The sequence below is a fragment of the Balaenoptera musculus genome, chromosome 2, assembly GCF_009873245.2.
Source record: "Balaenoptera musculus isolate JJ_BM4_2016_0621 chromosome 2, mBalMus1.pri.v3, whole genome shotgun sequence".
NCBI lineage: Eukaryota > Metazoa > Chordata > Mammalia > Artiodactyla > Balaenopteridae > Balaenoptera > Balaenoptera musculus.
In genome coordinates, this window is record NC_045786.1 from 25,453,823 (window position 1) to 25,481,594 (window position 27,772).

The 27,772-nt window shown below is 45.1% G+C and overlaps 1 protein-coding gene across 1 annotated transcript in view; it reads left to right on the plus strand.

The window, feature by feature from the left end:
- IL2RA (interleukin 2 receptor subunit alpha) overlaps positions 1–15,033 on the plus strand; it is a 42,006-nt gene extending 26,973 nt beyond the window's left edge. The window contains exons 2-8 of the mRNA XM_036843742.1: positions 2,089–2,271; positions 3,878–3,991; positions 6,155–6,376; positions 7,521–7,607; positions 7,938–8,009; positions 9,212–9,278; positions 14,774–15,033. Of these exons, the coding sequence (XP_036699637.1) occupies positions 2,089–2,271; positions 3,878–3,991; positions 6,155–6,376; positions 7,521–7,607; positions 7,938–8,009; positions 9,212–9,278; positions 14,774–14,798 (770 nt within the window). The 3' untranslated portion in view covers positions 14,799–15,033. The remainder of the gene's footprint in view (positions 1–2,088; positions 2,272–3,877; positions 3,992–6,154; positions 6,377–7,520; positions 7,608–7,937; positions 8,010–9,211; positions 9,279–14,773) is intronic.
- The last annotated feature ends 12,739 nt before the right edge of the window (positions 15,034–27,772 follow it).

Genomic DNA, 27,772 nt, shown 5'->3' on the forward strand with positions numbered 1-27,772 from the left:
TGGTCATTGCTGGTATTTAGCAAAGGGGTTGACTTTTGTATATTAGCTTTGTATCTTGTAACCCTGCTGTAATCACTTATTAGTAAGAGGAGGTTTTATTTTTGGTCTATTCTTTCAGATTTTCTACATAGATAACATGTCTTCTGCAAACAAAGACAGTTTTGTTTCTTCCATCCCAATCTGGATACCCTTTATTTCCTTTTCTTTTCTAACTGCATTAGCTAGGACTTCCAATATGATGTTGAAAAGCAGTGGTAAGAGGGAACGTCCTTGTCTTGTTCCTTCATTTGGTTTTTCTGATTATTACACACATCTTGTTCTAGCAACAGATTTACCTTCCGATACTTAAATTGTTGGTTGGTATTGACGTATGATAAGTGCCAGCGAATGGTACTGATGATATGGGCTGTAGGGAGAGATGAACTTTTGCAGGAGTTAAGGGTTAAGGTAAAACTCAGCCCAGTTTCTATCTGGACATTTTCTTTTTCTGGACAGGAAAAAAAGGGAGCGGAACTAGTACCTATTCTTTTTCTTTTTCTTTTTAAATTAATTTTATTGAAGTACACTTGATTTACAGTGTTGTGATCATTTCTACTGTACAGGAAAGTGGTTCAGTTATACATACATATATACATTCTTTTTCATGTTCTTTTCCATTATGGTTTATCACAGGATATTGAATATAGTTCCCTGTGTCATACAGTAGGACCTTGTTGTTTATCCATTCTATATATGATAGTTTGCAACTGACTAGCATCTATTCTATGCCTATTATGCGCCAGGTGCTCTGCAAGTTACCTTAATATGTTATTTCATGTAATATTTAAAAGAAATCAGTAAAATAATTATTATACCCATTTTACAAAAAAGGAAGCCAAGTCTTAGATAAGTAAAAACAATAAAGCTGTATAGCTAGTAAGCTGGTAGAACTACAATTTAGAAACCCATCCTTCTCCCCTTTCCACCATGCTGTGTTTCTTGCCTTATTATGATTATTATAATTCCTGGAATTTACATTATGTTACATGTTCCTCTACAACTGCTGGCCCAGTGAGCCATTCAAACTGCTTTTGTTTAGTCCCTTCTTGGTTAGAGGTGGGACAAGCTGTCCAGGTTCACCTCACCTTCTTAAGGGTGTCAGGAGGGTCCTGCATCTTGGATGGGGGTGGTTTCCAGGATGACAAGATGCTGGGCAGACTGTGAGGGCTCACAGAAGGTCTACTCCACCCCAAGTGATTAATAGACGATCGGCAGATGGTCCTCTGCCAGCAGCGAGTGCAGCAACCTGCCCGGACCCTGTGCCCGTTTGCTGGGTGGCGAGGCCAGCTGTGGGAGCCCTGGCTGCCTCCCTTTTTTCTGTTTCCTGTGGTCCTTCCTGAAAAATCTCATCTCTTGAAGCAGGAGAGTTTGTCGCGAGATATACAATGGAATCATTGCTCTGATGAGACCAGCACCTTTTCCTCCCATAATAGTTGGGTGTTCAGCCACTTTTTCGAGGGTCTTTAGTGGGAAGCCAGAGACCATTTTTGGGGGCAAGGGAGGGTCAGGTCTTCGTGGTGTGAGAAGGAATTTGGTAAACTTAGAGGTGGGTTGGTGGGTGAGAAACACATATTTCCTACTCACCAGACATTGAGTGAAGCACTTTACAAATATTTCTTCAAAAAAAAACCTTACAGAATCATTAATTACAGAAAGTCAGACAATCTTTATTTCCTTCAAAGTATGTCTCACAGACACATTTCATCCCTCGATTAAATCCATGTGGTTCGTCCCTCCCTTTCCTCATATCTCTTGTGCCCCCTCATTCTATACTTGCTCGGCAGGAGGCATATTCAGAATAAAACCTCATTCGTTTCCATTCATTTAGTTTAAAAGACACTGTAGTTTGGAGATGAACTTGGCTGAAGTTAAATTTTGAACCATCTCTGATATGAAGGTTTCTAAAGAAACTTCAACAGCCTTAGTTTCTCTCCAGGAAACAGTGGGGTACATACAAACCCCTTAAATCGAGCGAAGGACCGTGTGATTCGATCATATGCCCACGTTTGGAAGCTCCTGGACTCCTAAGGTGCCTTTTTGTCTTGGCAGATGCTTGTGATGAAGACCCACCGAGTCTCAGAAACGCTACGTTCAAGGTCCTCAGGTACGAGGTGGGCACCATGATAAACTGTGACTGCAAGAAAGGCTTCCGCAGAAGGTCGCCCTTCATGCGCTGCACGGGAAACTCCAGCCACTCTGCCTGGGAAAACAGATGCCACTGCGACAGCACCTGTAAGTGTTTCCATTTGTAACCCCAGAGGGAAGGAGAAAAACTGTAGCAAAGAGGGAGGCAGGGCTTCAACTATTATTTGCACAGCCCTACAGACAAAAACTGGCCGCCCCATCTACGTGAAAACTAATGTTGGTGGTTCCCAGAATAGTCATTCACTGAACAGATATTGAATGAGTGTCTCCTAGTTCCAAGACCTGTTCCAGGTACCTGGGGATATGACAGACCCAGCCCTCAAGGAACCTATACTTCGGGGGAAGGGAGGGAGGACAGACATTACACTAATAATTACTAAACAACTAAAAATAATTCTAGTTCACAATGATGTGAATGTAGCTCATGCCACTGAACTGTACACTTAAAAATGGTTACTATGGTAAATTTTATGTTATGCATATTTTATCACAATTTTTTTATTGAAGTATAGTTGATTTACAATGTTGTGTTAGTTTCAGGTGTACAGCAAAGTGATTCAGTTTTGTGTATACACACACACTTTTTCAGATGCTTTTCCGATATAGGTTATTACAAGATATTGAATATAGTTCCCTGTGCTTTACAGTAAATCCTTGTTACTCATCTATTTTATATATAGTAGTGTGTATCTGTTAATCCCATACTCCTAATATATCCCTCCCCCACTTTTTCCCTTTGGTGACCATAAGTTTGTTTTCTATGTCTGTGAGTCTGTTTCTGTCTTGTAAATAAGTTCATTAGCACTATTGATTAGATTCCACACATAAAAGATATCATATGATATTTGTGCTTCTCTGACTGACTTATTTCACTTAGTATGATAATCTCTAGATCCATCCATGTTGCTGCAAATGGCATTATTTCATTCTTTTTTATGGCTGAGTAGTATTCCACCATATATATACATACACACACACACACACATACACACATATACTACATCTTCTTTATCCATTCATCTGTCGGTGACATGTTGCTTCCATGTCTTGGCTATTGTAAATAGTGCTGCTATGAACATTGGGGTGTATGTATCTTTTTGAATTAGAGTTTTCGTCTTTTCTGGATATATACCCAGGAGTGGGACTGCTGCATCATATGGTAGCTCTATTTTTAGTTTTTTAAGGACATCCATACTGTTCTCCATAGTGGCTGCACCATTATCATTGCTTTAGGAGGGCCTCTCTCTAGCCTTTAAATGAACTGCCTTGGGAAACAGAGGAGTGGGCGGGCTGTTGAATTAATAGCTCCTCTCGCTGCCACACTCACCCCCACGTACAGTGTTGATGGGGTTGATGGCCAGAATGGAGTCCCTTTTGGAGAGACACACAGACACAAACAATTCCACCAGAAAAATCTCAGCTCCTTCAGAAACACGTTGTAGGCCATTGACATCATGTACAGGAAACCTGACTGACAGGCCAGTGCTGCACTGGCCGTGAACAGGCCCCCTGAGAGCCCCCCCAAGGGCAGGGTGTGTGGGGCTCATCTTTATAACCCCAGTATCCCCCAATATTGCCTGGCACATCACAGGCCCTAGAAAGACGCTCTTTTTGAGCAAATGAATACATGAAGAGCGTGTTGTCTTTTAAACTTTTGTGAAGCTCTCTTCTTCATTCCATCCATACTCTCTAGCCTCCCCTAAGACCCCAGGAAAACAAGTTACTCCTGGACTCAAAGAACAGAATGAAGAAAAAACCACAGAAATGCAGAGCCAAATGCAGCCCATAGACCAAGCTAACCTTCCAGGTGAGAGGGGACCCATTCTCTTGCAGGTACAGGATGTGTGCCCCAAAGGAGGAGGATCTGTCCTGCTGTCCTCTTTCCTAAGGATGTCATGTGGACAAGAACTATTGTGTAGTGTCTGCAGGCTGTTTGCTCAGCATTTCAAGCCACCCTTACAGCAGCCAACCTGGGCTCTGGGTTGCCTCCGGGTTTGGGAACTGGCCAAATAGAACTCAATTCAATTCAATTCAACTCACTTCATTTCAATTCAATTCAAAAAGCATGTTCGGGGAAAAACTGTGCCAGGCACTGCGGCCAGACAATACAAACCTGAGTAGAAGGTCATCCCTGCCCTCAAAGAGATGCTGTGTTTTCCCCTTAAGTACAAGGCAGTGAACTCCAAGCCAAGCAATTTACTTCCAGACATTTCTTACAGGACAGGGTTGTGAAGTGGGCGGTGCCACACTGGTGCCTCTGGAAGCTGTGGACAAACACCTCCTAGCTAATGGGCTGTGGCCCAGTGAGTTGCTGCCCCAACTTCCCAAAATTAATAATGTTGAAGTCAAGCCATAACATCAGGAAGAAAGAGAGGGCATTAGGAAAACCTGAGCCTTGTTGGGGACCAGCTGACCTTACAAGACCCCATGGTCCTACGCTAATTTGATAACCTTACGAAGAACTTTACCACCTTGTATATAATCTCATTTGAACCTCAGAAGCCAGTGAGTCAGGGAGCAGGAAATATTACTTCAATTCACTGAATAAACTGAGACACAGAGACATTTAAAGACTTGGCTAAACTCACATAATAGGACTGAAATAAGGCCTCGGGTCTCCTGAATTAGAACAGGGATCTTGCTACTGATTATTTAAACTAGTCTGAGTTTATTTTCATCTTCTATTAATTAAAAAAATAAAAACCCAATGACTAATCCAAGGACTACGCTGCAACATGCTGTTTCCAGCCCTTTTCACTCTGACTTTGTGCTGGAACAAGGTTTCCGAACACATTTAATTATTTGTTTCTCCCTGTTTCTCCCGCATCACCTTCCACAATTACTGAAAGCTTTCTCAAGAGGTCAAAGTTTACTGTCCTTACTCAAGAGATAACCAGCTGGCTCTGGCTAAGGGATACTTCACGGATTGTCTTAATGTGGAGGTTTTCACTTGAAAGAAGCAAACCCAATTCAAATGGGTTCAGACGGTTATGAATTTTACTGACTGTAAAGGCAATTTGATTCTGAGACTGAAACACACGTTCAGTCATGATTTGCAAGGTGCTGCACTGAGCAGACCACCCGGGACGGGACCACTCGGCCTCCTGCTGCAGAGGGTTACAGAGGGTGCTGGGAAAGGTTATATGGGTCCTTGGGGTTGTGGAAGGTCAGAACATATATGCAGTTTCACACTTCTGGGCTTAGAGGGACCTGTGGTCCATATGTCCAGATTTGGCGGGGGCGGGGGTTGGATTCTGGGATTAAATCAAAGCAGGACATGATCTCTGAGGTTAAAGGTCAGCCAGGCTTGGGTTTTAGTTGGGTGAGTGGAAAGTTACTGGGCATGGGAGTTTCCAGAGCTCTTAAAAGGGCCCACCTGGGTCAAGCTTCAGGCATGGCTTGATCAGGGATCAGGCTCCATTTCTCCAAGATCATCTCAGTGCTCCCCTCCTCCTGGCTTTGGGTTTGTCCCCAGTCCTTCCGCCGCGGCCCCAAGATGACCATCAGCTGCAACTCACTTAGCAGTGGGGATCCAGAAGGTCTCCACATTTCATTGGCCCAGATTGGCTTGAGCCTGCCTTTAGCCCTAAACTGAGACCACCATTCGCACGCCTGTCTACTTATCAAATCTCTCACCATCAGCAGAAGTAATTGCTCATTTCTCTGCATTCTGAGAGCAAGCGTCTGTCTCTTGGCTGTCATCCTCACCATGTTCTGCCTGTATGTGCTTCCTTACCAGATCCACTGTCTGCTCCTTGCAGGGGGACTGGGTCTTTATGCCTTTTCACAACGTGTCTAGCAAAGGTCCTAACACATAGATGTTATCAATACTTACTGGAAGGAAGGAAGGAAGGGAGGGAGGAAGGGGACAAAGAAAAGAGTAAGAACCATGGTCCAGTCTCTAGGAAGAGGCAATCTGGACTCACAATGTCTCCCCAACTTGCCTTTGGATTTCCTTTCCCTCTTCCAGGTCACTGCAAGGAGCCTCCATCATGGGAACATGAACGTGAACCTTTGAAGAGAATTTACCATTTCATGGTGGGGCAGACAGTTTACTACCAGTGCACTCAGGGATTCAGGGCCCTACAGGGAGGCCCTACCAAGAGCACCTGCAAGATGATCAATGGGAAGATGAGGTGGACCCAGCCCAAGCTTGAGTGCATAAGTGAAAGGGAGAACAGTCAGTTTCCAGGTATGGAGATGCCCCCCGCCAGGTCCACCACCTTGCTGCTTCCGTTGGGCGGACCAGGCTGGAATCCCTGACCCACCCGCTACATGACCTTGGGCGAGTCTCTTCCTCTCTTGGGGCCTCTGTTTTTTCTCATTCTAGAAAATAGACTAGATAACCTCCAAGGTCTTCATCACCTGAGGTCCCGTGTACCCTGATGGGGATAAATAGCAGGAGATGGAAGAGGAAGGAAGGTCTTCCGAAGCCCCCCTGGGTGCTACCTCACTGGCGATCCTGCTGCCCCCTTTTCTAGCTGATCCTGAAATTTTCCTTCTGCCTCTAAGCTACCAAGACTTCCTCATTCAAAAAGGAAAGTCCACATGCCATGCACACATTTCCAACTTGCTGATACATAATGGAAATCCATTATTTGTGCCATGCCACACCATTAGCATGCCCCCTCCTCTTGTGTGAGTTCCACCTGAGCTTTGCCAAAGTGCACATGTGCAGGGAAGGGACTTTTCAAGCACAAACACACATGCACACGCATGCACGCTCATTCACACACGCAGACAAGCCACCTACGTTGACGTCTTCTGCTATTTTCATTCTGAAATCGTCTTACTATTTCTACAATCAAAAGTCACTTCCATTTGACCCTAAGTGTTAGTGGTTTCTTTGCTCACCCTGGTTTCCCAGACCCCACGTCTCCCTCTTGGATCTTCTAGGGAGGCTGCTGTGTTTCTTTCCCATAGCCTGACCCCCATGAGCCACACTGCACGCCAGGCATGTCCACGAGCAATGGGGAACCTGTCACAGAGAAAAGCTCTCCTTTTGAGCATTTCTACTTCGTTTAATGGTGCGATGGTATTTGTATTATGATGACCCGTTTCCAAGCCACAGAAGGAAACCAGAGCTGAGTAGGCAGCGTGGGGAGAAAGTTGCTCAGAGTTCTGTAGAAAGCCAGGGTCAAGGTCACAAAATTCCCTCCCTCCTGCTCTGCTGCGGCCACTGAGCCACTTCGCTGTGACCCTAATGGGGAACCGAGAACTGAGACTCACACCTCAGCTAGTGCATCTGGGGTCAGCTGAGGGGGCCAGGGAGGGGGTGGACATGAGACCTCCACTTGCACCTTCTGTTCCACAAGCATCCTTACTCTCTCCTCCAGGTGATGAAGAGCCTCAGGAGAGCACAGATGCTCCCCCTGGCAGTGAAACTTCTTTTCCCTTAACAACGAGGATGGCAGGTACCACAGGTACGTCTGGAGTTTCTTGGAAGATAAAAGGTTGGCTATTAAACCATGATGCAGGATAAGGGGAGGAGTTGGCCTGGAGCTGCCCGTAGGTGCTAGAGATGATCACACACCTGCGTGCAACCTCCCAGTCCTCAAACACTGCCAGTGTCGGAGGAGAAACAGGACGAGGGCAGAAGAACGAAATGTTCAAATGTTGGCCCCAGGTTCCCCTGGTCTCTCCTAGCTCTCCAGTAGCCTCCGAGCCCCCAGCCCCGAGAAGCCTGGACTCTCCCAGCCCTGTGCAGCCCCACGACCAGCAGCGACCAGCACACTTCTCTCTCTTTTGCACAGATTTCCAAACACCCACAGAAGTGGCTGCGACCATGGATACGTTCATATTTACAACCGAGTATCAGATCGCAGGTGGGTAGTGACAAAACGTGCGCCAGACAGAGACCAGGGGACGTTTGCTTGGTGGGTTGGTGAGTTGCTTGGTTAGTTACTATAAACTAGCTCTTTACACTGTATAATGTTTATAAACGTCAAAGACGAATCCAGATAGTAACATGACTCGGAATCACAGGCACCGGTTGTAGTGAGTTAGGAGTGAGGTCTCAAACCAGCCTCAGCCAGTGCCTCCCAACCAGATCCTAGAGGACGAAATACCCGGCACCTGCGTGTGAGGGGAGGTCAGGGTGCGGGGATGTGGTAGAACCAGCGGAAGAGAGAAGAAGCATGCCATCAACACTCCAGGTGTTTCCTGGTGGGAGGCAAAAACGGGCTTTGAGAAAAAAACAAAACAAAGACCAAAACCGAGCTCTTAGAAACAGAGCAGAATGCTGGTGACCAGGGGCTGGAGGTGGGGTAAATGGGGAGGCGGGTGTCAGAGGGCACAAACTTCCAGTGAGAAGAGGAGCAAGTCTGGGGATCGAACGTAGAGCGTGGTGATCACAGCTAACAACGCTGTATTGCAGACTTGAAAGTTGCTAAGAGTAAATCTGAAATGTTCTTGGCCCAAAAAAGAAATGGTAATTACAATACATTTTGCAATGTATAAGTGTATCAAAGCAACACATTGCACACCTTAAACTTAGACAATGTTACACGTCAATTATATCTCATAAGGGGCGGGGGGTGAGTGGAGAAAAACAGGCTTTGAGGCACGTCTAAGACACATAGACAGATGGATGTATGGATAACTTGACAGTTTCAGGACCACAGGAAAGCAGCATCTGGGAAATAGAACACTTTCAGGAGATGCTAAGTGTTTATCATGTATCTTTATATTTCAACATTTCTTTTACCCATCGCGGGCCTCACTCACGGCCTCTTTAACTGAGGCCGGGACTCTGAACCTTTCTGAAGAGGGTGCCTGTCAGCTGCTCCCCGCGGAAAGAGTGGAGCCCCCCTGCGGAAAGGCTTGTGCCCTTCCAGTCCACACCCCCGGCCCTGGTCCTGGAGCCTCCAGGGAAACTCTGCCTGGAGGGAGCCGCGTTCTGAAAAGGGGAGGCACAATCCGCAGCGCTCACCTCTCCGCGAGCCCTTTGCTGGGGGCGGGGACGGATACAAGGGGACGGGCTCTCAGCCCCGGGGCCCCCTTCCCTGACCTGCCTGTCCGTCCACAGTGGCCGGCTGCATCCTGCTACTCATCAGCATCCTCCTCCTGAGCGGCCTCACCTGGCAGCAGAGATGGTGAGTCCCGGGTGAGCGAGGAAGCCCCGCCCACGCTGGGGGGAGGGGGAGAGCCGCGCAGGAAAGCACCTGGGCAGGGACCCCCTCCCCCCAGCCCACCCACTTCCTCCCTGACCACCAGGGGTTTGGGGAGCAGCAGAGGGAGAACTGGCCAGTGCATGCCTTCCCAGAGTCGACCCACAGAATTACAGCGGCAGGGAAATGGGAAAGCCAAGGAAGCGAACATCCACTGAGCGCCTACTGTATGCCAGGGTCCATGCTTATCTTGCGAACATTATGGCAACCTGAAACCTTTGCTACAGCAGCTCCGGCAGGTTAAGCAACATGGACAAGGTTGCACAGCAGAGGCCCAAACTGCAACCTCTGTCTAGTGCCCAGGACCTCTTTGCCCCTGTCAGCCGGCAGCAGAGAACCAAGGGCAGCGTCCGCCCTGGTCCTCTCCTGCGCTCCCCACCCCCCAATGCAGATGCTCACACCAGAGCCCCCTAGACCGGGAACCTGACCCACGCGACCCCACGTGTGGACTTATTTGCATTAACTCTCCCCCGCTGCAGAGGAGAACAACCTGGAGAGATTTTAAAAATACCAATGCTTGGGTGGGCCCCAGACATCAGTACTTTTTTTTTTTTAATTGAGATAAAATTCTTCATTTTAACCATTTTAAAGTGTGTAATTCAGTGGTTTTCAGCACTGTTGTGATACACCACCAGTATCTAATTCCAGAACATTCCATCACCCCCAAAAAAACCCCACATTTCCCAATTCCCCATTCCCCCTGCCCCATTCCCTGGCCACCACCGATCTACGTTCCATCTCTATGGATTTGCCCGTTCTGGACATTTCATGTAAATGGGACCATGTACGTACTATATGCCCTGTTGTTACTGGGACGTTAGTACTTTTTAAAAGCTCCTCAGTCGCATCTAATACATACACATCCAGTTTAGATAACCCCGAGCTGGACCTGTGGTTCTGAAACGTGAGTGCCTCAGAATCTCCCAGGGGAGCTTGTTTTTTTTAATTGAAGTACAGTTGATTTACAGTGTTTCAGGTTTACAGCAAAGTGATTCAGATACATATAAATACACGTATATATACTTTTTCAGATTCTTTTCCATTATAGGTTATCACAAGATACTGAATATAATTCTCTGTGCTATACAGTAGGTTTTCATTGTTTATCTATTCTATATATAGTATCTGTTAATCCCAAATTCCTAATTCCCTGTGGGCTTCTTAAAGCAGAGCCTGCCAAGCCTACCCCCAAAGTCCCTGATTCAGCAGGTCTGGGGTGGGGTCTGAAATTGTACATATCTAACAAATGCCCAGGTGATGCCAATGCTGCTGGTCCAGGGACCAAACTTTGAGACCCACTGCACTAACAGTGTTAAGAATCAAGAGAGTGAAATCATTTCACACACACACACACACACACACACACACAGAGTCAGTCTCTTCCTCCCTTTAGACAGAGGACTATGGAGACCTAGCTTGTCACTCTCCCCACCTCCCAGGGCATCCCCTACCCCCTCCGCACCGAGTGCACTCTGCCAACCCTGATATAAACCCCCCAGAAGACCCTGAGAAGACAGTCACCCCCCCCACCCCCGCCAAGAACCAAAGCCCTCCGACCCCACAGCCTGCCTAGCCAGAGAGAAATCATCAGATTCTTCCATTCTTGTCTTGATCGTCAGGCCTATGATAAACTCCTGGTTTTCCTTGTGTCAATTAAAAAGCACAAATGATTGCAACGCAAAGGAGAAACCCTCTAGGGTTGCTGTGTTAGGAATTATTCGCATACCCGGCAACCTACCAATCCCTCTACGTGTTAGCTGATTCCTGAGGCGTTCTTATAGGATTCCGTGAGATGATGCAGGTAAATTGCCCAAGACGTTATCTTTACCCCACACACAGATTCTCTCCTTCCCTCACTGACAGGACCTAATACCTATCAAGGATCTTTGTATTTGGTAGCTTAAAGACCCAAACCTTCGGACACAAAAGGATGAAGCTATTTGGGAGTGGGAAAGGTTTGGACTTGATGTTGTGAAACCAAGAGCTGCCTGAAACTATATGAGTTTCCAAGATCTCCCAGAATTGCAATCTTCCAGGAGACCTAAACAGACACCTCAAACTGACCCAGAGAGCTGGTCCCAAAGCCTTCCTAGAATTGAATTTCATCTGCTCGTGCCCTCTTGTGGCCAAACAGAAATACTACATTTGATTTTTTAAATTTTTTAAAGCAATTACTAGGCGCTGACTTACACCAGCTCCTGAGAGCCAAAAGCTAGATGTTCTGGAATTTTGAGAACTGCTTTTAAGCATAGCCATTATTAAAAATTAAAGTATATAAACTTACAGTTAAATACATTATATTAAAAACAAAATCAGGGACTTCCCTGGTGGCGCAGTGGTTAAGAATCCACCTGCCAATGCAGGGGACAAGGGTTCGATCCCCGGTCCGGGAAAATCCCACATGCCGCGGAGCAACTAAGCCCGTGCGCCACAACTACTGAGCTTGCTCTCTAGAGCCCACGAGCCACAGCTACTGAACCCATGAGCCTAGAGCCTGTGCTCCACAACAAGAGAAACCACCGCAATGAGAAGCCCACGCACAGCAACGAAGACGCAATGCAGCCAAAAATGAATAAATAAATACATTTATTAAAAGAGAAAACAAAGTTAATAAGTACTCAAAATTAATCACTTTCTAATTGTTTTACTGCATTTTACTACTTTATTCTCAGGGTTATTTGCATCTGTGTATCTGTATTGAGGAAATACTATCTATATGATGGTTTTATATTGCACGTCTCTTCCCAACTCTGTATTCAAGGTAGCTTGAAACTGGGAGTGGTGGGAGTTTTTACACCATGGAAACGGGCAGCCTTTTTCAGAGAGCTGGTTGTTAAACATTTGCCAACACACCAGTTCTTGGAGCCTTGCCCCATGGGAGCTCTGAGCAAGTTAGGAAGTAACCAGATGTTCCCATGGGCTGAGGAAGGGCTGGGGAAGCATAGGATTGTACTGTCTGATAGGGTCGCCACTAGCCACGTGTGGATACTTAAGTTTAAACTTAAATAAATTAAATACAATTAAAAATTCGGTCTACGCGTTGCACTAGCCACATTTCAGGTGTTTGATAGTCACACGTGGCCGTGTTATTAGACAACATAGATACAAAACATTCCCATCACCACAGGAAGTTCTTATGGTACAGCGCCAGCTAGAAAACTAGGAGTTTTCAATTCATGAAAACCCCTTAGCACAGCTAGTTGGTTTTATTATTCCTTTTATGTAGCTATTGTCTTCCATATACTTCCAAAAAAATTTGATAGGATATCTCCTACGTAGATGCTGGTCAAAGGGTACAAACTTGCAGTTAGAAGATGAATAAGTTCTGGGGAATCTAATGCACAGCAGAGGTGATCATAATCAACAACATTGTATTATATACTTAAAAGTTGCTAAGAGACTAGATCTTAAATGTTCTCACCACCAAGAAGAAATGACAGTTATGTGATATGATGGAAGTGTTAGCTTTAACACCACGGTGTTCATTACATCTCAATATATAAATGTATCAAATCAACACACGGTACACCTTAAACTTCCACGATGTTCTATGTCAATTATATCTCAATTTTAAAATGACTACGAGAATATCTCCTATGTACCAGGCACTTGCCAGGGGCCTAAGGATGAATACGAATGGCCCCTGCTCTCAGGAGCTTACAGATCAGTGGAGGAGAAGGGGGAAAAAATTGAGACTTTAAATGTAATTTGTTAAAGCCTAAGATTGAGGTGTTACAGAAACGAAGAGAAAGGGCACCTAATCCTATATGGGGACACCCAGAAGGCTTTCAGAGCTGATACCGGCGGCCAGATAAAGAACGGCAGGAGAAGCTGCAAGGCAGAGGGGCAGGAGGAGAAGTAAGGCAGCCTGAAGGGCATGAGGACGTCTGGGAGGATCTAGCAGTTCTGAACACTGGGCTGTAAAGTGCACGGGGCAGTGGTGACAGTGGTGCTGTGGGGATGGCCAGGGACCAAGTCCTGGAAGATCAGGCCAGACTGAGGAGCTTGGGCCCGATCCTGAGGACTACAGCGAGCCACAGAAGCTTGATTATGCGATAAATGGTAGCACTGGCCCTCTGAACAGTCGGCCACAATAGAGGCTGGATTTAAGGTGGGTAATGGTGGTGGCAGTTTGATTATGTTACGATGGAATAAATCCACACAGGGGACGAGGAGAGCATGAACTAGGTCAGTGGACATAAGTTAAAAAGGAGGAAAAGGACTTCCCTGGTGGCGCAGTGGTTAAGAATCCTGCCAATGCAGGGGACATGGGTTCGAGCCCTGGTCTGGGAAGATCCCACATGCCGCGGAGCAACTAAGCCCGTGTGCCACAACTACTGAGCCTGCACTCTAGAGCACGCGAGCCACAACTACTGAAGCCCACGCGCCTAGAGCCCGTGCTCCACAACAAGAGAAGCCACCGCAGTGAGAAGCCCGTGCACCACAATGAAGAGGAGCCCCCGCTCACCGCAACTAGAGAAAGCCCACGTTCGCTGCAACTAGAGAAAGCCCACACACAGCAACGAAGACCCAACACAGCCAAAAATAAATTAAAAAAAAATAAATTAAAAGAAAAAAAAGGGGCTTCCCTGGTGGCGCAGTGGTTGAGAATCTGCCTGCCAATACAGGGGACACGGGTTCGAGCCCTGGTCTGGGAAGATCCCACATGCTGCGGGGCAACTAGGCCCGTGAGCCACAACTACTGAGCCTGCGCGTCTGGAGCCTGTGCTCTGCAACAAGAGAGGCCGCGATAGTGAGAAGCCCGCGCACCGCGATGAAGAGTGGTCCCCGCTCGCCGCAACTAGAGAAAGCCCTCACACAGAAACGAAGACCCAACACAGCCATAAATAAATAAATAAATAAATAAATAAATAAATAAATAAACTCTAATCTCTAAAAAAAAAAAAAGGAGGAAAAATATCGAGAAATACGTGAGTCAAGTTAGCAGGATTTGGTGGCTGATCAGAAGTGAGGGTTAAGGAAGAGGGTTGACTTGGGGATGACACCAGATGTTAGAGTGTTACGGGGGACTGTTGTCACTACACACTAGGATGACATGTAACGTGAGGGTCATGTACCCCGTGGGGAGTAGCCCTGGAGCAGACCCCCTCCTGTAGCCCCTTCCCTAAGACCCACCCAGCCTCCACACCTGTAATGGTCCGGGTCTCGGGCTCTTTCTCAGCCCCACTCACCGCACAGTGATTGGATCATCACACTGTGAGGACCACGGGGCTGCCAGTCTTGACCTCTAGAGGGGTGGTCAGCATGTGGGAAAGTCACAGTATCCTGGGGTGGGATTTAAAGTTAGCAGTCAATGGGGGCCTCTATTGAATGCTCCATCCACATCAGTTTGGGGTGCAGACCACATTCTTCTTGGTGCGGTATTACACCCATGACTATGACTTGTTATATCACTACAGGAAGAAGAATAGAAGGACAATCTAGAAAACCAAGGGCAAGAAGAAGCCAAGAAGAACCCGCAGATGTCATGGACCACAATCAAAATCAAGGCAGCTAAACACTCATCCAAGAGGCATCTCCTGATCCCATGGGTTCTGGAAAGCTCTGAAGTCACATCACAGGACACCAGGCACCTGCAACCCCATCGTGAAGCCAGCTCTGTAGTATCAACGAGTGAGCTTGACCTGCGTGTAGGCAGCAAGTCCAAGGTCACTGGAGGAACGGGGAGGAAAAACCAGAACTCTTGGTCCTATTTTCATGTGTATGTGTTCATTAAAGCATGACCGGCATGGAACTCTCTCCATACCATGTATAATACAAAGAAGAGTAGCTTCATGCTAAGTTCATTCCAACTTCCCAGTTTAGAAATCCCAAGGAAAACCCTAGCACTAATGTAAATAGACACACACGCTCTCTACCCTATGTAACTGGACCTTGTTCCTCGGTCCATGTAGGTCCTTTCCCAGCCTCTGGTTGACTAGCCCATTCTCCTGATCACATCCTTTAATGAATGCCCCCTAAGAACTCTGGACTGGTAACTAGGAATCCTTTTGACCTTAGCTCAGTGCTCTAAACTAGCCCCCCTCCACTGAACCTTCAATTCTGAGTTTCTAAAGAACAGAGTCCATGGGGGAATAGTCTTTGGGTAATACCAAAAGAGGGCAACCAAGCCCTTGGAACTGTAGAGCTTCAATATTTGAAAAGATTTCACTGGAGTTAATGTCGGGAGAAGGGGCATAAGCTAGGTCCTAGGTAATGGATTATCCCGGTCAAAAAGCTTCAGCTGTACATGACTGATGGGCCACTTCAAGAGTTAGTTTCTCTCGGATTGCTATAAATGATACTCTGTGTTTGGCCAGCACGAATTTGATGTTTACAGACAGACACACAATGTGCAAATGTGTACATTTTCAAAGAAGTGTCATAAAAACACTGATAAGAGAGCAATACATTCAATGTTTATGGAAGGAAAGAAAGAAGGAAGTTGGGGGCGGGGGAGGGAGAGCATGTAATTATGCACAAGGTCACACCAGTGATCCTCAAACTGTTAGCACAACGTTGAGCAAACCAAAATCACCTGGAGGCCTTGTTAAAACATAGAAGGAGGGACTTCCCTGTGCGCAGTGGTTAAGAATCCACCTGCCAATGCAGGGGACACGGGTTTGATCCCTGGTCCGGGATGATCCCACATGCCGCAGAGCAACTAAGCCCGTGCACCACAACTACCGAGCCTGCGCTCTAGAGCCCGCAAGTCACAACTACGGAGGCCGCATGCCACAACTACTGAAGCCCGCACACCTAGAGCCCGTGCTCCACAACAAGAGAAGCCACCACAATGAGAAGCTCACGCACCGCAACGAAGAGTAGCCCCACTCTCTGAAACTAGAGAAAGCCCGCGCGCAGCAACGAAGACCCAACGCAGCCAAAAATAAAAAACAAAACAAACAAACAAAAAAAACACAGAAGGCTGGGCCCACCTCCAGAGTTTCTGAGTTACTAGGTCTGGGGTGGGGCCTGAGAATTTACATTTCTAACAGGTTACAGGTGATGCTGATGATGCTGGTCCAGGGCCACACTTTGAGAAGCATGGGGTTTATGCCTGCACCCTCAACTCTCACTGGAAAAATCAGCCTCAGGGGCTGAGATTTCAGTGCAGATTCAGACTCTTGCCAAAAATCTCAATTCTCAAGCATTTGACTTAGATGTCCAGGTTAAACAAAATCACATAATGAAGATTAATGAAAAATTTAAATCAGCAGCCAGTTTTCATTTCTGAAAGGGCAGGAAAATGTTACGAAAAAAATGGGCAGGAGTCAGCAGGTCCATATCTAGATTAAAGAACCATTTTCTGTCCTTTCTGTGACCAACCAAGTACCATCAGGTTCCATCGTCAACATCCCCCAAGTATATGTTTTCTGGGGAAACTAATGTTAAGAGGAATTTAAGACCAGAAAAAAAATTTTTTTAATCTTATTTATCTTACTTGAATCAAATTGGATTATCATTACTCATTTTGGGGGAGGGAGGTCTATGAGATCAAAATTTTTCCATAATACAGTTGACCCTTGAACAACACGGGTTTGAACTGCACGAGTCCACTTACATGTGGATTTTTTTTAAAAGTAAATTCTACAGTGCTACACAATCCATGGTTGGTTGAATCCGCAGATGCAAAATCAGGGATACAGAGGAACCACAGATATATACGGAAGGCCAACTATAACTTACACGTGGATTTTTTACTGCACAGAGGGTCATTGCTCCCAACTCCAGTGTTGTTCAAGGGTCAGCTGTGATTAAGATGTTATTTACCTTTTTCACTCTCATTCTCTTACAAATGTATGGTGGAGTTTTCCAGAAGCTACATGATATGTGATGATGTCATCGCTCTGGTGTTAACATATAATGAGTTTATTACTGCTGTTTATAGAAGAATTAATAAATAACATTTTTAAAATTTCTTGGTTTTAGTGTCTAAGTATCACTAGATGTAACTACATAACAAAAAGTTTTGAGGAGCATCAATACTTTATAATAATATGAAGAGGTCCTGACAGATGGCTAAAAAGCACATCATCATTGGTCATTTCAGAAATGCAAATCAGATATATATATATATATATATATATATATATATAATGGAATATTACTCAGCCATAAAAAAGAATAAAATAATGCCCTTTGCAGCAACATGGATGAACCTAGAGATTATAATACTGAGTGAAGTAAGCCAGACAGAGAAAGACAAATATCATATGATATCACTTATATGTGGAATCTAAAAAAAATATATGATACAAATGAATTTATTTACAAAACAGAAAAAGACTCACAGACATAGAAAACAAACTGATGGTTACCAAAACGGGGGGGGGGGAGGAATAAATTAGGAGCTTGGGATTAAAATATACACACTACCATATATAAAATAGATAACCAACAAGGACCTACTGTATAGAACAGGAAACTATCGTCAATATCTTGTAATAACCTATAATGGAAGAGAATGTAAAAAAAGAATATATATATATAACTGAATCACTTTGCTGTACACCTGAAACTCACACAACACTGTAAATCAACTATATTTCAATAAAAATTTTTTTTAAAAGAAATGCAAATCAAAACCATGGTGAGATACCACTTCATAACCGTTAAGACAACTTTAAGGGAAAAAAAAAAAGAGGAGATAACAAATGTTGACAAGGATGTGGAGAAATAGGAACCCTCATACATTGCTGGAGGGAATGTAAAATGGTGCAGCCATTGTGGTGGTTGTTCCTCAAAAAGTTAAAGAATTACCGGATGGCCCTGCACTTCCACTCCTGGGCATGTTCCGCAGGAAGGAAGAAAACCCGTGTCTGCACAGAAGCTTGTATACGACTGCTCATAACAGCATCACAGCCAAACAGTCAAGAGATGGAAACAACCCAAAGGGCCTACCAATGGAGGAATGGATAAGCAAACCATGGTCTCTCCACACACTGCAATATGACTCTGCCATAGAAAGGAATCAAGTCCTGATAAAGGCTACAGCATAGATGAGCCTAAAGAACATTATACCAAGTGAAAGAAGCCAGACACAGAAGGTCACATGCTGTATGATTCCTTTATGTGAAATGTCCAGAATAGGCAGCTCCAAAGAGACAGAAAGCAAATTAGCAGTTTCCAGGGGCTGGGGTAAGAAGAAAACCCTGAACAAACTGAACACCAGTGACTCTTCTCAGATCCGTCAGTCACAGGGCAAAGCTCTGCCCCCAAAGTGAAGTGACAGACAGGTGGATGCAAAGAATCAACGGCCTCCTGGAGCAGAAGGCCAGGAGCAGTCTCTGGGGCAGGGAAACCTAAACCCATGACTGCTGGAGGCTCGGTGTGGACACGTCTGGGAGGTATAAACTCCAGGGGTCCAGTCATAGGAGGCCCGGCGTCTCCATGAGTTTTACCTCCCAGGGGTGAACCAGGTTCTCATGGTGACGGTCAGAGAAAACCCCCTCATGCTTGCAGCAGGGGGAGGGGGCAAAGGAACCAATTTTGAAATATACCAGACACTCTGCTCTCCTTAAGGAGGCCTGTCCCTGGGAGAAACTGCTTCCCTAACTATCTTGGGTTTTATCTAAGCCTAACGCACCAGAGGGAAGGGAAATGCCCAACTCTGACCTGCTCTACCTTCCACATGGGGGAAGGGAAATATCAACTCCAGGCTCCTGGATTCCTATCCAGGCTTTCTATCCCACCTGAGGGGTTGGGGGAGAAGCACAGCCCCAGGCTCACTAAGGAGATGTAACCCCTAATTGTAAGACAATTGTAAGATAATGGTAAGACAATCCCTCCCCCACACCTCACCATCACATCAGTATGGCTCCTGTATGATAACAGGGAAACACAGCCCAAAGACCCGCACATCTTAGACATTATTTAAGAAAAAGTCTCTAGGGAAACCCAGAGAAAACCCAGGGAAAGCCAGGGAGATAAAAACAATGACACCATAGGCAATTTCAGCCTCCACAGGTATAGTAAACGCTAAACACAGCCTAATTCCTAGGCAGACAAACACAAAGCCTCACACCATAAGGCCTACCTACCTCAGTTCCTTTTACCTAGTACATCACATCCAGCTTTCAACAAAAAATTACAAGGCATGCTAGGGAGTTCCCTGGTGGTCCAGTGGTTAGGACTTGGCGATTTCATTGCCAAGGGCCTGGGCTCAATCCCTGGTCAGGGAACTAAGATACCTCAAGCCTCGCAGCCCAGCCAAAAAAAAAAAAAAGAAAGAAATTACAAGGCATGCTAAAAGGCATAAAATGCAGTCTGAAGAGACAGAGCCAGCATCAGAACCAAATTCAGATATGGCAGAGATGTCAGACTGGGAATTTAAAACAACTATGGAAAATAAATTATTCTGACAGAGATTGCTATGACCCCTAAATCCAGTCTTCCCTTGGTAATGAAAGCCCGGGTTTTAGTGGCACACAGCCCTCCCCCAGCTGAGGATTACGTTTGCCAGCCTCCCCGGCAGCTAAATGGGCCACGTGACTAAGTTCTGACTCGTGAGACATGAGTGCAGTAAAGTGAGCAGTTTCTAAGGTGCGCTTGAAGAGAACAGGTGTGCCTTGCCCTTCCTACCCTCTTCTACTGGCTGGCAGGTAGTCTTGGTGGTGGGAGCTAGAACAAGCAGTGGAATTAAAAACTACACATTAAGTTTAACAGGGAAATAAAACCAAAGGAGCCTGGATGTCTGACATGGAGGGGCCACGCCAGAGCTGTTTACTCTTGCACTGGACATGAGACAGAAATACCCTCCCCTAGGGATAGATTGGGAGTTTGGGATTGACATGTACACACACTACTATATTAAAATAGATAACCAACAAGGACCTGCTGTACAGCACGGGGAACTCTGCTCAATATTCTGTAACAACCCAAATGGGAAAAGAATTTGAAAAAGAATAGATATATGTGTATGTATAACTGAATCACTTTGCTGTACACCTGAAACTAACACAACACTGTTAATCAACTATACTCCAATATAAAATAAAAAGTTTTTTAAAAAAATAAAATGCAGATGTGATATTTATAACAGTTATAACTACCAAAAAAAAAAAAAAGAAATACCCTCCCCTTTAGGCCACTGTGACCTTTGCCCTCATTAGAGCAGCTGTATCAACATCCCATAACAATCATCCACCCTACATGCACCTCCCCCAAATTTGGCTTATACAGTTATATCGGTATCAAAATATTTTCAGTGGAAAATGGGACAAGAATTAGCATAGGACATTTTTTTTTAATATTCTCCTTTTATTTTTTATTTTTTTAACATCTTTATTGGAGTATAATTGCTTTACAATGGTGTGTTGGTTTCTGCTGCTATCACAAAGTGAATCAGCTATACGTATACATAAGCATATGACATTTAAGCAGACTTTCAAGTAAGTACATGTTTTCTGTTCCACAAATGTTATCTAAAAAAATTCTCCCCTCCAGGAGGTGAACAAGTATATCAGAGAAAATGGCATCAATTCTCTGCACTAATTTGACTACTCCCTTACTCATCTTCAGAGAATGACTGTAGTTAATTTAAGGTGTCCCTGAAGGCTTTCCAAAAATATGGGCTCACATGGGGATGTTCCTAGCAGACAGTACTTTCCAGCTAGTCAGGAATCAGAAACAGAGAGCTGCTGAGATTTTCAAAGCCAATCCCTTTGTTATTCCATTCCTCCTCTGAAGGAGTGCCATGCAAAACCCATGACCTCTTCTTCTACAATGTTATCCTAGTTATATGATGTTATCCTACTGATATGAGGGTAGGTTAAGAGAATATTCCATCTGGAAAAAAAAAAAAAGGCTAATAACTACCTTCAAGCAGTCAGGCAAGGTGGGTGGCTAGGTGTTTTCCATTAGCAGACTCGGAACAGAAAATCTGGCTTAAGCTCTTCAGATTACCTTGACAGAATAGACCCTAATAAGAGAAGGTATAAAGGGTTTGAAATCTTCAGTGGAGTAAATGCTTTAGAGCAAAGTGATTAATTGTGCAGGTAAATACCATTAATCAGCAAAGAAGTAAAAGATGCTGCAGCAGATATGTGATGACTTCCTGTCCTTCCATGCCCTGTTCCCAGCTGTCAGGGTCTGAGTCTTTGCAAATTACACTTCCCAGATGCTCTTGCCCCAGCCATGGGCTAGGTGGCCAGTGGGAAGTCCTAAGAAGAGTCTGGAAGGCAGATGAAAAAAAGAGAAGCCATAAACGTTCCTTTCTGCTTTTAGCAGCATCTCCATCAGCGAGAGATGGCTGCAGGCTCCAGCAGCCTTTGGCAGCCTTGGTAAAGAGAACAGTGGTTGACTGCCACTACAGGCTCCAAAATTTTTTGCAGTTACAACAGCATTGATTTCTATAGCAGCAATAGTTTCCTCCAGAATCAGCCATGAGTATATTCCCGGATACTCAACATCCCTTATCTTAGGGAAATGCAAATTAACACTACAATGGGATGCCACCTCATACCCATCAGGATGGCTGTTACCAAAAAAACAGAAAAATGGGACTTCCCTGGTGGTGCAGTGGTTAAGAATCCACCTGCCACTGCAAGGGACATGGGTTCAATCCCTGGTCTGGGAAGATCCCACATGCCGCGGAGCAACGAAGCCCGTGCGCCACAACTATGGGGCCTGTGCTCTACAGCCTGTGAGCCACAACTACTGAGCATGCACGCCACAACTACTGAAGCCCGTGTGCGCCCTAGAGCCCGTGCTCCACAACAAGAGAAGCCATGGCAATGAGAGGCCCACGCACTGCAATGAAGAGTAGTCCCAGCTCGCCGCAACTAGAGAAAGCCCGCGTGCAGCGACAAAGAACCAATGCAGGCAAAAAAATTTTTTAATTTAAAAAAAAAAAAAAAGAACAAGTGGTGGCAAAAATGCGGAGAAATTGTGCACTGTTGGTGGCAATGTGAAATGGTGCAGCCACTACAGAAAACAGTATGGAGTTTCAAAAAACTAAAAAATAGAACTACATATGATCCAGTAATCCCACTTCTGGGTGTATACCCCAAAGAACTGAAAGCAGGGTCTCAAGAAGATATTTGTACCCCCGCGTTCATGGCAGCGTTATTCATAATAGCTAAAACATGGAAGCAACCTAAGTGTCCATCAACAGATGAATGGATAAATAAGGTGTGGTCTATCTACACGATGGAATATTATGCAGCCTTAAAAAAACGAAGAAAATTTTGCAATATGCAACAACATGGATGAATCTTGAGGGCATTGTGCTAATGAAATAAGCCAATCACAAAACACAAATACTGTCTGATTCCACTAATATGAGGTACTTAGTCAGAATCAGAGACATGAAGTAGAATGGGGGTTGTCAGGGCTGCAGGGAGTAGGGAACGGTGAGTTACTGTTCAACGGGTACAAAATTTCAATTTTGCAAGATGAAAAGAGTTCTGAAGATGGATGGTGGTGATGGTCGCAGAACATTCTGAATGTACTTAATGCTACGAACTGTACACTTAAAAATGGGTAAAACGGTGCATTTTGTGTTATATGTTTTTAACCACAATTTTTAAAGAGTATTTACTGCTTGATTCCATTTATTTTATATAAATTTCTGTAAAATGCAAACTAATATACAGTGACAGAAAGCAGATTGTCAGGGGAGGGGCAGGGAAGGGCACAGTGAGGATTACAAAGGGGCATTTGTGTGATTGTGGTTTTACAGGTGCAGACATGTCAAAACATATCAAATTGTACACTTCAAATATGTGCAGTTTCAATTAACCCCCCCCCAATAAAACGCTTTCTAAAGAATTCACCTCTGTCTGAAATTCCTGGCAGGGTTCAGGGTTTTTGGGGGGTTGGGGTGGGGGACTGGTCTCTGACTGAAATGTCTTCTGGCCTCACGAGCCAGTAGGTTCAGACCAAGCCAGGCTGTTGGTGATAACCCATAATTCCTTGCTCTTGCTCCACCTGCTAGTGTAGGACTTTAGCCCTGCACACACTCAAGGGCACACGCACAACACTCACAGTCTCATACACACACACACACACACACACACACCCCGTCTCACTCAGACACCTTTGGGATCTGCTTGTCAGGACTGTATTTGCTCTAAAACAAGTTCCATGTGCCCTGGAGTCTCACCAAGTCCTCCGTGAGTCCTGTACCCTCAGCTCATGCCTATAGCTTTTCCTGCCATCAGGTTCTCACTCACGGCCAAGGGGCCAGACCAACGGGACAGTCTCAGACAGACACAAGGATGTCCTCCCTTCCTCCCTATGCTTGTCCCCTGGGCTCACTTCTCCAAAACCGCAAATAGATTCCTGCATCCTGTCCCTATAGGTTCACCAGACACACCCAGAGATGTGTGAATTTCAGTGAGCGGGACATCCAGCCCACGTAGATCAAGACGACAGTGTTGAAACCTCTGTTAGGGCCCCTGGATTTTGAGTTTCCCATATATTCGTTTTACAAATACGTAGCACCACTCTCTAGGGAAAACCTGCAGACAGACGGCTCCATAGACGGTGTGAGAGGGTGATGCGTAAAGTATGATGTTTTGGCAGAGCTAGAAATTAAGGCACCAAACTCTGCTCTGTGTCCCTGCAACCACCTACACTCGGACTCATGAAAACAAAGCCACCAGATGTTAATCTGCTGTTCAAAGAACACTCCACCAGGTGTGGGACAAAACAGGTGGGGGATTGCGGGACAACCGGGAGAACTGGTTTCCTTTCCTACACCCACTCTCCCCGGCCCTCCTCGAGGTTAAGGAAGAGAAGGGGTGAGGTCTAGCTCAGCACCTCCACCTTCCCTTGCTCCGCGCTCTGCGGAGGTGGGTAGGTTCTGATACAGGCACCCCATTAAATTGGGACACCCACGAACCTAGGGGCAACCGTAGAGTGACAGAGACGTTTGTTAGTGTGATCCTGGTAATATTTTCATAATGTATACATGGATCAAACATCAAGTTGTCCATCCTAAGTGTATATAATTTTTATATGTCAAAGATATCTCAATAAAGCTGTTTAAAAAAAAAAAAAAAGAGCCTAGGGAAGTCTGGCTGTTTTGAGAGTAGCCAGGAACACAAATCCTGCACCCCTAGAAGTGGGAAAAGCCAGAGAGAGCTTCCAGAGGTGGTCTAAGCTCTGAGCTCCCCTCGGGGCGAACGTGGCTTGAACAGAATCCAAATGTCTCCAGGTGCCCATGTGGGGACCAGAGGGGACTGCGGGCCAGGACCTCACACTCTCCAGGCCTCAGCGAGGAAGGAGCCTGGGTGCAGGGAGGGAGTTGAGGCCAAGAATGTCAGCGGATCTCCTGCCAGGACTTGATGGCACCCAAGGACCTGCAGGATGTCACCCTCAGGGCCTGGAACAGGACACCCTCACTTACCACCTGGAGACATCGGGGCAGAAACGGAAGAGAGAAGTCCCCCCTCCACAGAAGCAGGTAATGGAATCCTGGGATAGAATTTTAAACAAAACTCTGAGTTAATAATTGACCTGAGAGCTTACGGAAGTGGACAGAGGGAAAGCATGGAGTGGGCGAGACAGGATGGAATGCACCTGGCAGGTCAGAGGTTTAGAATCAGAAATTATTGTCTCTACTCTAAAATGCTTCTGCCACCCGGGTCCTGTGAGGGCAGCTGTCTGCTCACTCTACCTGGAGGAATCAGATGGCATCTTTGCTCCCCAAAAGTACATCTGTAGGGTTTGTGGGCTTTTCCTTTCCTCTTCTCCCGTAGTTCCCTCCCTAGAGATGTCTCAGTCATTTTAAATGGACAAACCTTGTGCTGGGACCCTTAGAGACAAAAATATTAGAAAATAAATAAACTGCAAGTACAGTGGGTCACACTGTGCCTCTAATGGGTACAAGTGCTCACAAATATTCAGCGCTCCACCATGCAGAAGGTTCCCTCGACCACCCTCTTAAACTCAGGCACGGCTCTGTGACTTGCTTTGGCCAATAAATAAGAGAGGAGTTGTGGACTGAAGTTTTAAGAGACAGCTGTGTTATCTGAAGACTATTCAAAAGTATGTAATTTGTTGTGTTTTATTTTCTCGTTATTTCATTTTTATACCTGAAAAAAGAGATAAAGGCTAAGGCCCAATCTGCTCTCAATGACCCTTAAAACCAAATCTCCCCATGAAGTCATGTAGGATCTGATGCAAGTACAAACCCAAGCATGCTTTCCTTCATAAACTCAGGAGTCCCATAATAACTAGCATGAAATTACCTTAAAATATGGCTCTGACCTTCCAGATTAGGTCCAGGCTCAAGAAATCAGAGGTTAACAGCATGTTGCTGTGGATTAAAATGAAGGAAATAGGCATGAACCCTAACTGGGCACAGAAAATGTCCTATTTATAAGCTTTGCCCATGAAAACCCAAGTCAGCTAGACATCATTAAAATGCCAAATAATAATTACTACTATTATTACTAAGAGTAATAATGATGACTAATAGTAATAATAATGAGCTGCTGAAAGATGTCAGGCCCTAGGCTAGGACCCTACCTGGAATCTCACTGTATCCCAAACAACTCCACTTCTGTTCCCACCTTGCAGATGAGAAAAGGGAGGCAGAGGGAGGCTCGTGTGCAGGAAAACTCAAACTCCAGCAGCCTGACTTCAAGCCCTATAGGCTCCGCAGAGCACCATAGCACTAGGGCATCTCAATACGACACCCAGCACTTCCCCTGGAGCAGATCCCTAGCAGAACCATCATGGAGTCCACTTCAATAATAGGAGTGTTTCCTCAGGGCCCTAATGATTATTTCAATTCCTATTCTTGCAATTTGGATTAAGTTTTCTACAATTAATCTGGATCCTAAGTGAATGAAAAGAGAAATATATTCTTGTTAGTTCTTCCAGGTGGTCTTGGAAACAATCTTTCTGATTTCACAGACTGATTTGAGGAATTGCAACCGAACATTCATCAGGAAAGAACACGCCTGGTTGAGAGTATATTTCTTTACCCACAGCCAGAATCTGAGCCTTGTTCCCTCTACTTTCTCAGGTGGAAAGGAAGGTTAAATCTTGTTCTCCGTGGCTCATAAGGAAGCCAAGATTGCTCTTGTTTGCATGGATCCCTGGACCTCTCATCAAAGATGATGGTGCAGTTTTTCAAAACTGCAAGAAAGTTCTATATTTCATGGACACCTATCAGTCATCACATTTTCTTTATCATTTCACCCCCAGTATAAATGCGTGTATATATTTATTGACAAATACATACACTTTGGCTTTTTCTTGTTTGGGATGACTTGAAATAAAGTCGGTGTTCATCTGAGTCACCCAGCATATTTCACCAGAGATGTTGCCCTTCTTGATCCCGTGGAGACACACCTTTCCTGGAAGAGTTTATTTATGGAGAGTTAAACTTGGGAATGATGAAGGAGGTAGCATGGCAGAGGGACTATTCAATAAACAGCTAGAAAAAGTGGTTTTTCCATATAAAAAAAAAATGAAATTCGATCTCTATTTCATAGCATGCAAATAAGTTAACTCCAGATGGATTAAGTAAGGACTTCGTGGTCAAAAGCTGAACTTTAGGGCTTCCCTGGTGGCGCAGTGGTTGAGAATCTGCCTGCCAATGCAGGGGACACGGGTTCGAGCCCTGGTCTGGGAAGATCCCACATGCCGCGGAGCAACTGGGCCCGTGGGCCATAATTACTGAGCCTGCGCGTCTGGAGCCTGTGCTCTGCAACAAGAGAGGCCGCTATGGTGAGAGGCCCGCGCACCGCGATTAAGAGTGGCCCCCACTTGCCACAACTGGAGAAAGCCCTCGCACAGAAAACGAAGACCCAACACAGCCATAAGTAAATAAATAAATTAATTTTAAAAAATTAAAAAAAAAAAAAAAGCTGAACTTTAAACTTTTTATAAGAAAATAAAGATGAATATCTTTCTGACTTTGAGGAAGGAATTTCTTATTTTTTTTATTTTTATTTTTTGGCCACACTGCAAAGCATGCGGGATCTTAGTTCCCTGACCAGGGATTGAACCCACGCCCACTGCATTGGAAGCATGGAGTCTTAACCATTGGACCGCCAGGGAAGTCCCTGAAGAAAGAATTTCTTTAAAAGACAAAAAAAAAAAAACAAATCCTCGTAACCATAAAGAAAACAAATTTTTAATTGATAAATTTTATCATATTAAAATTCAAATCTTCATCTTTTCATCTCTTGTTCATCTGTTTTGATCTTCTGCAAACAGTGACAGTTTTACTTCTTCCTTTCCAATTTGGATTTCTTTTCTATCTTTATTTTGTCTGATTGCTGTGGCTAGGGCTTCCAATAGTATGTTTAATAAAAGTGGCGAGAGTGGGCATCCTTGTCGTGTTCCTGATCTTAGAGGAATGCTTTCAGCTTTTCACAGTTGAGTATGATGTTAGCTGTGTGTTTGTCATATATGGCCTTTATTGTGTTGAGGTATGTTCCCTCTATACTCACTTT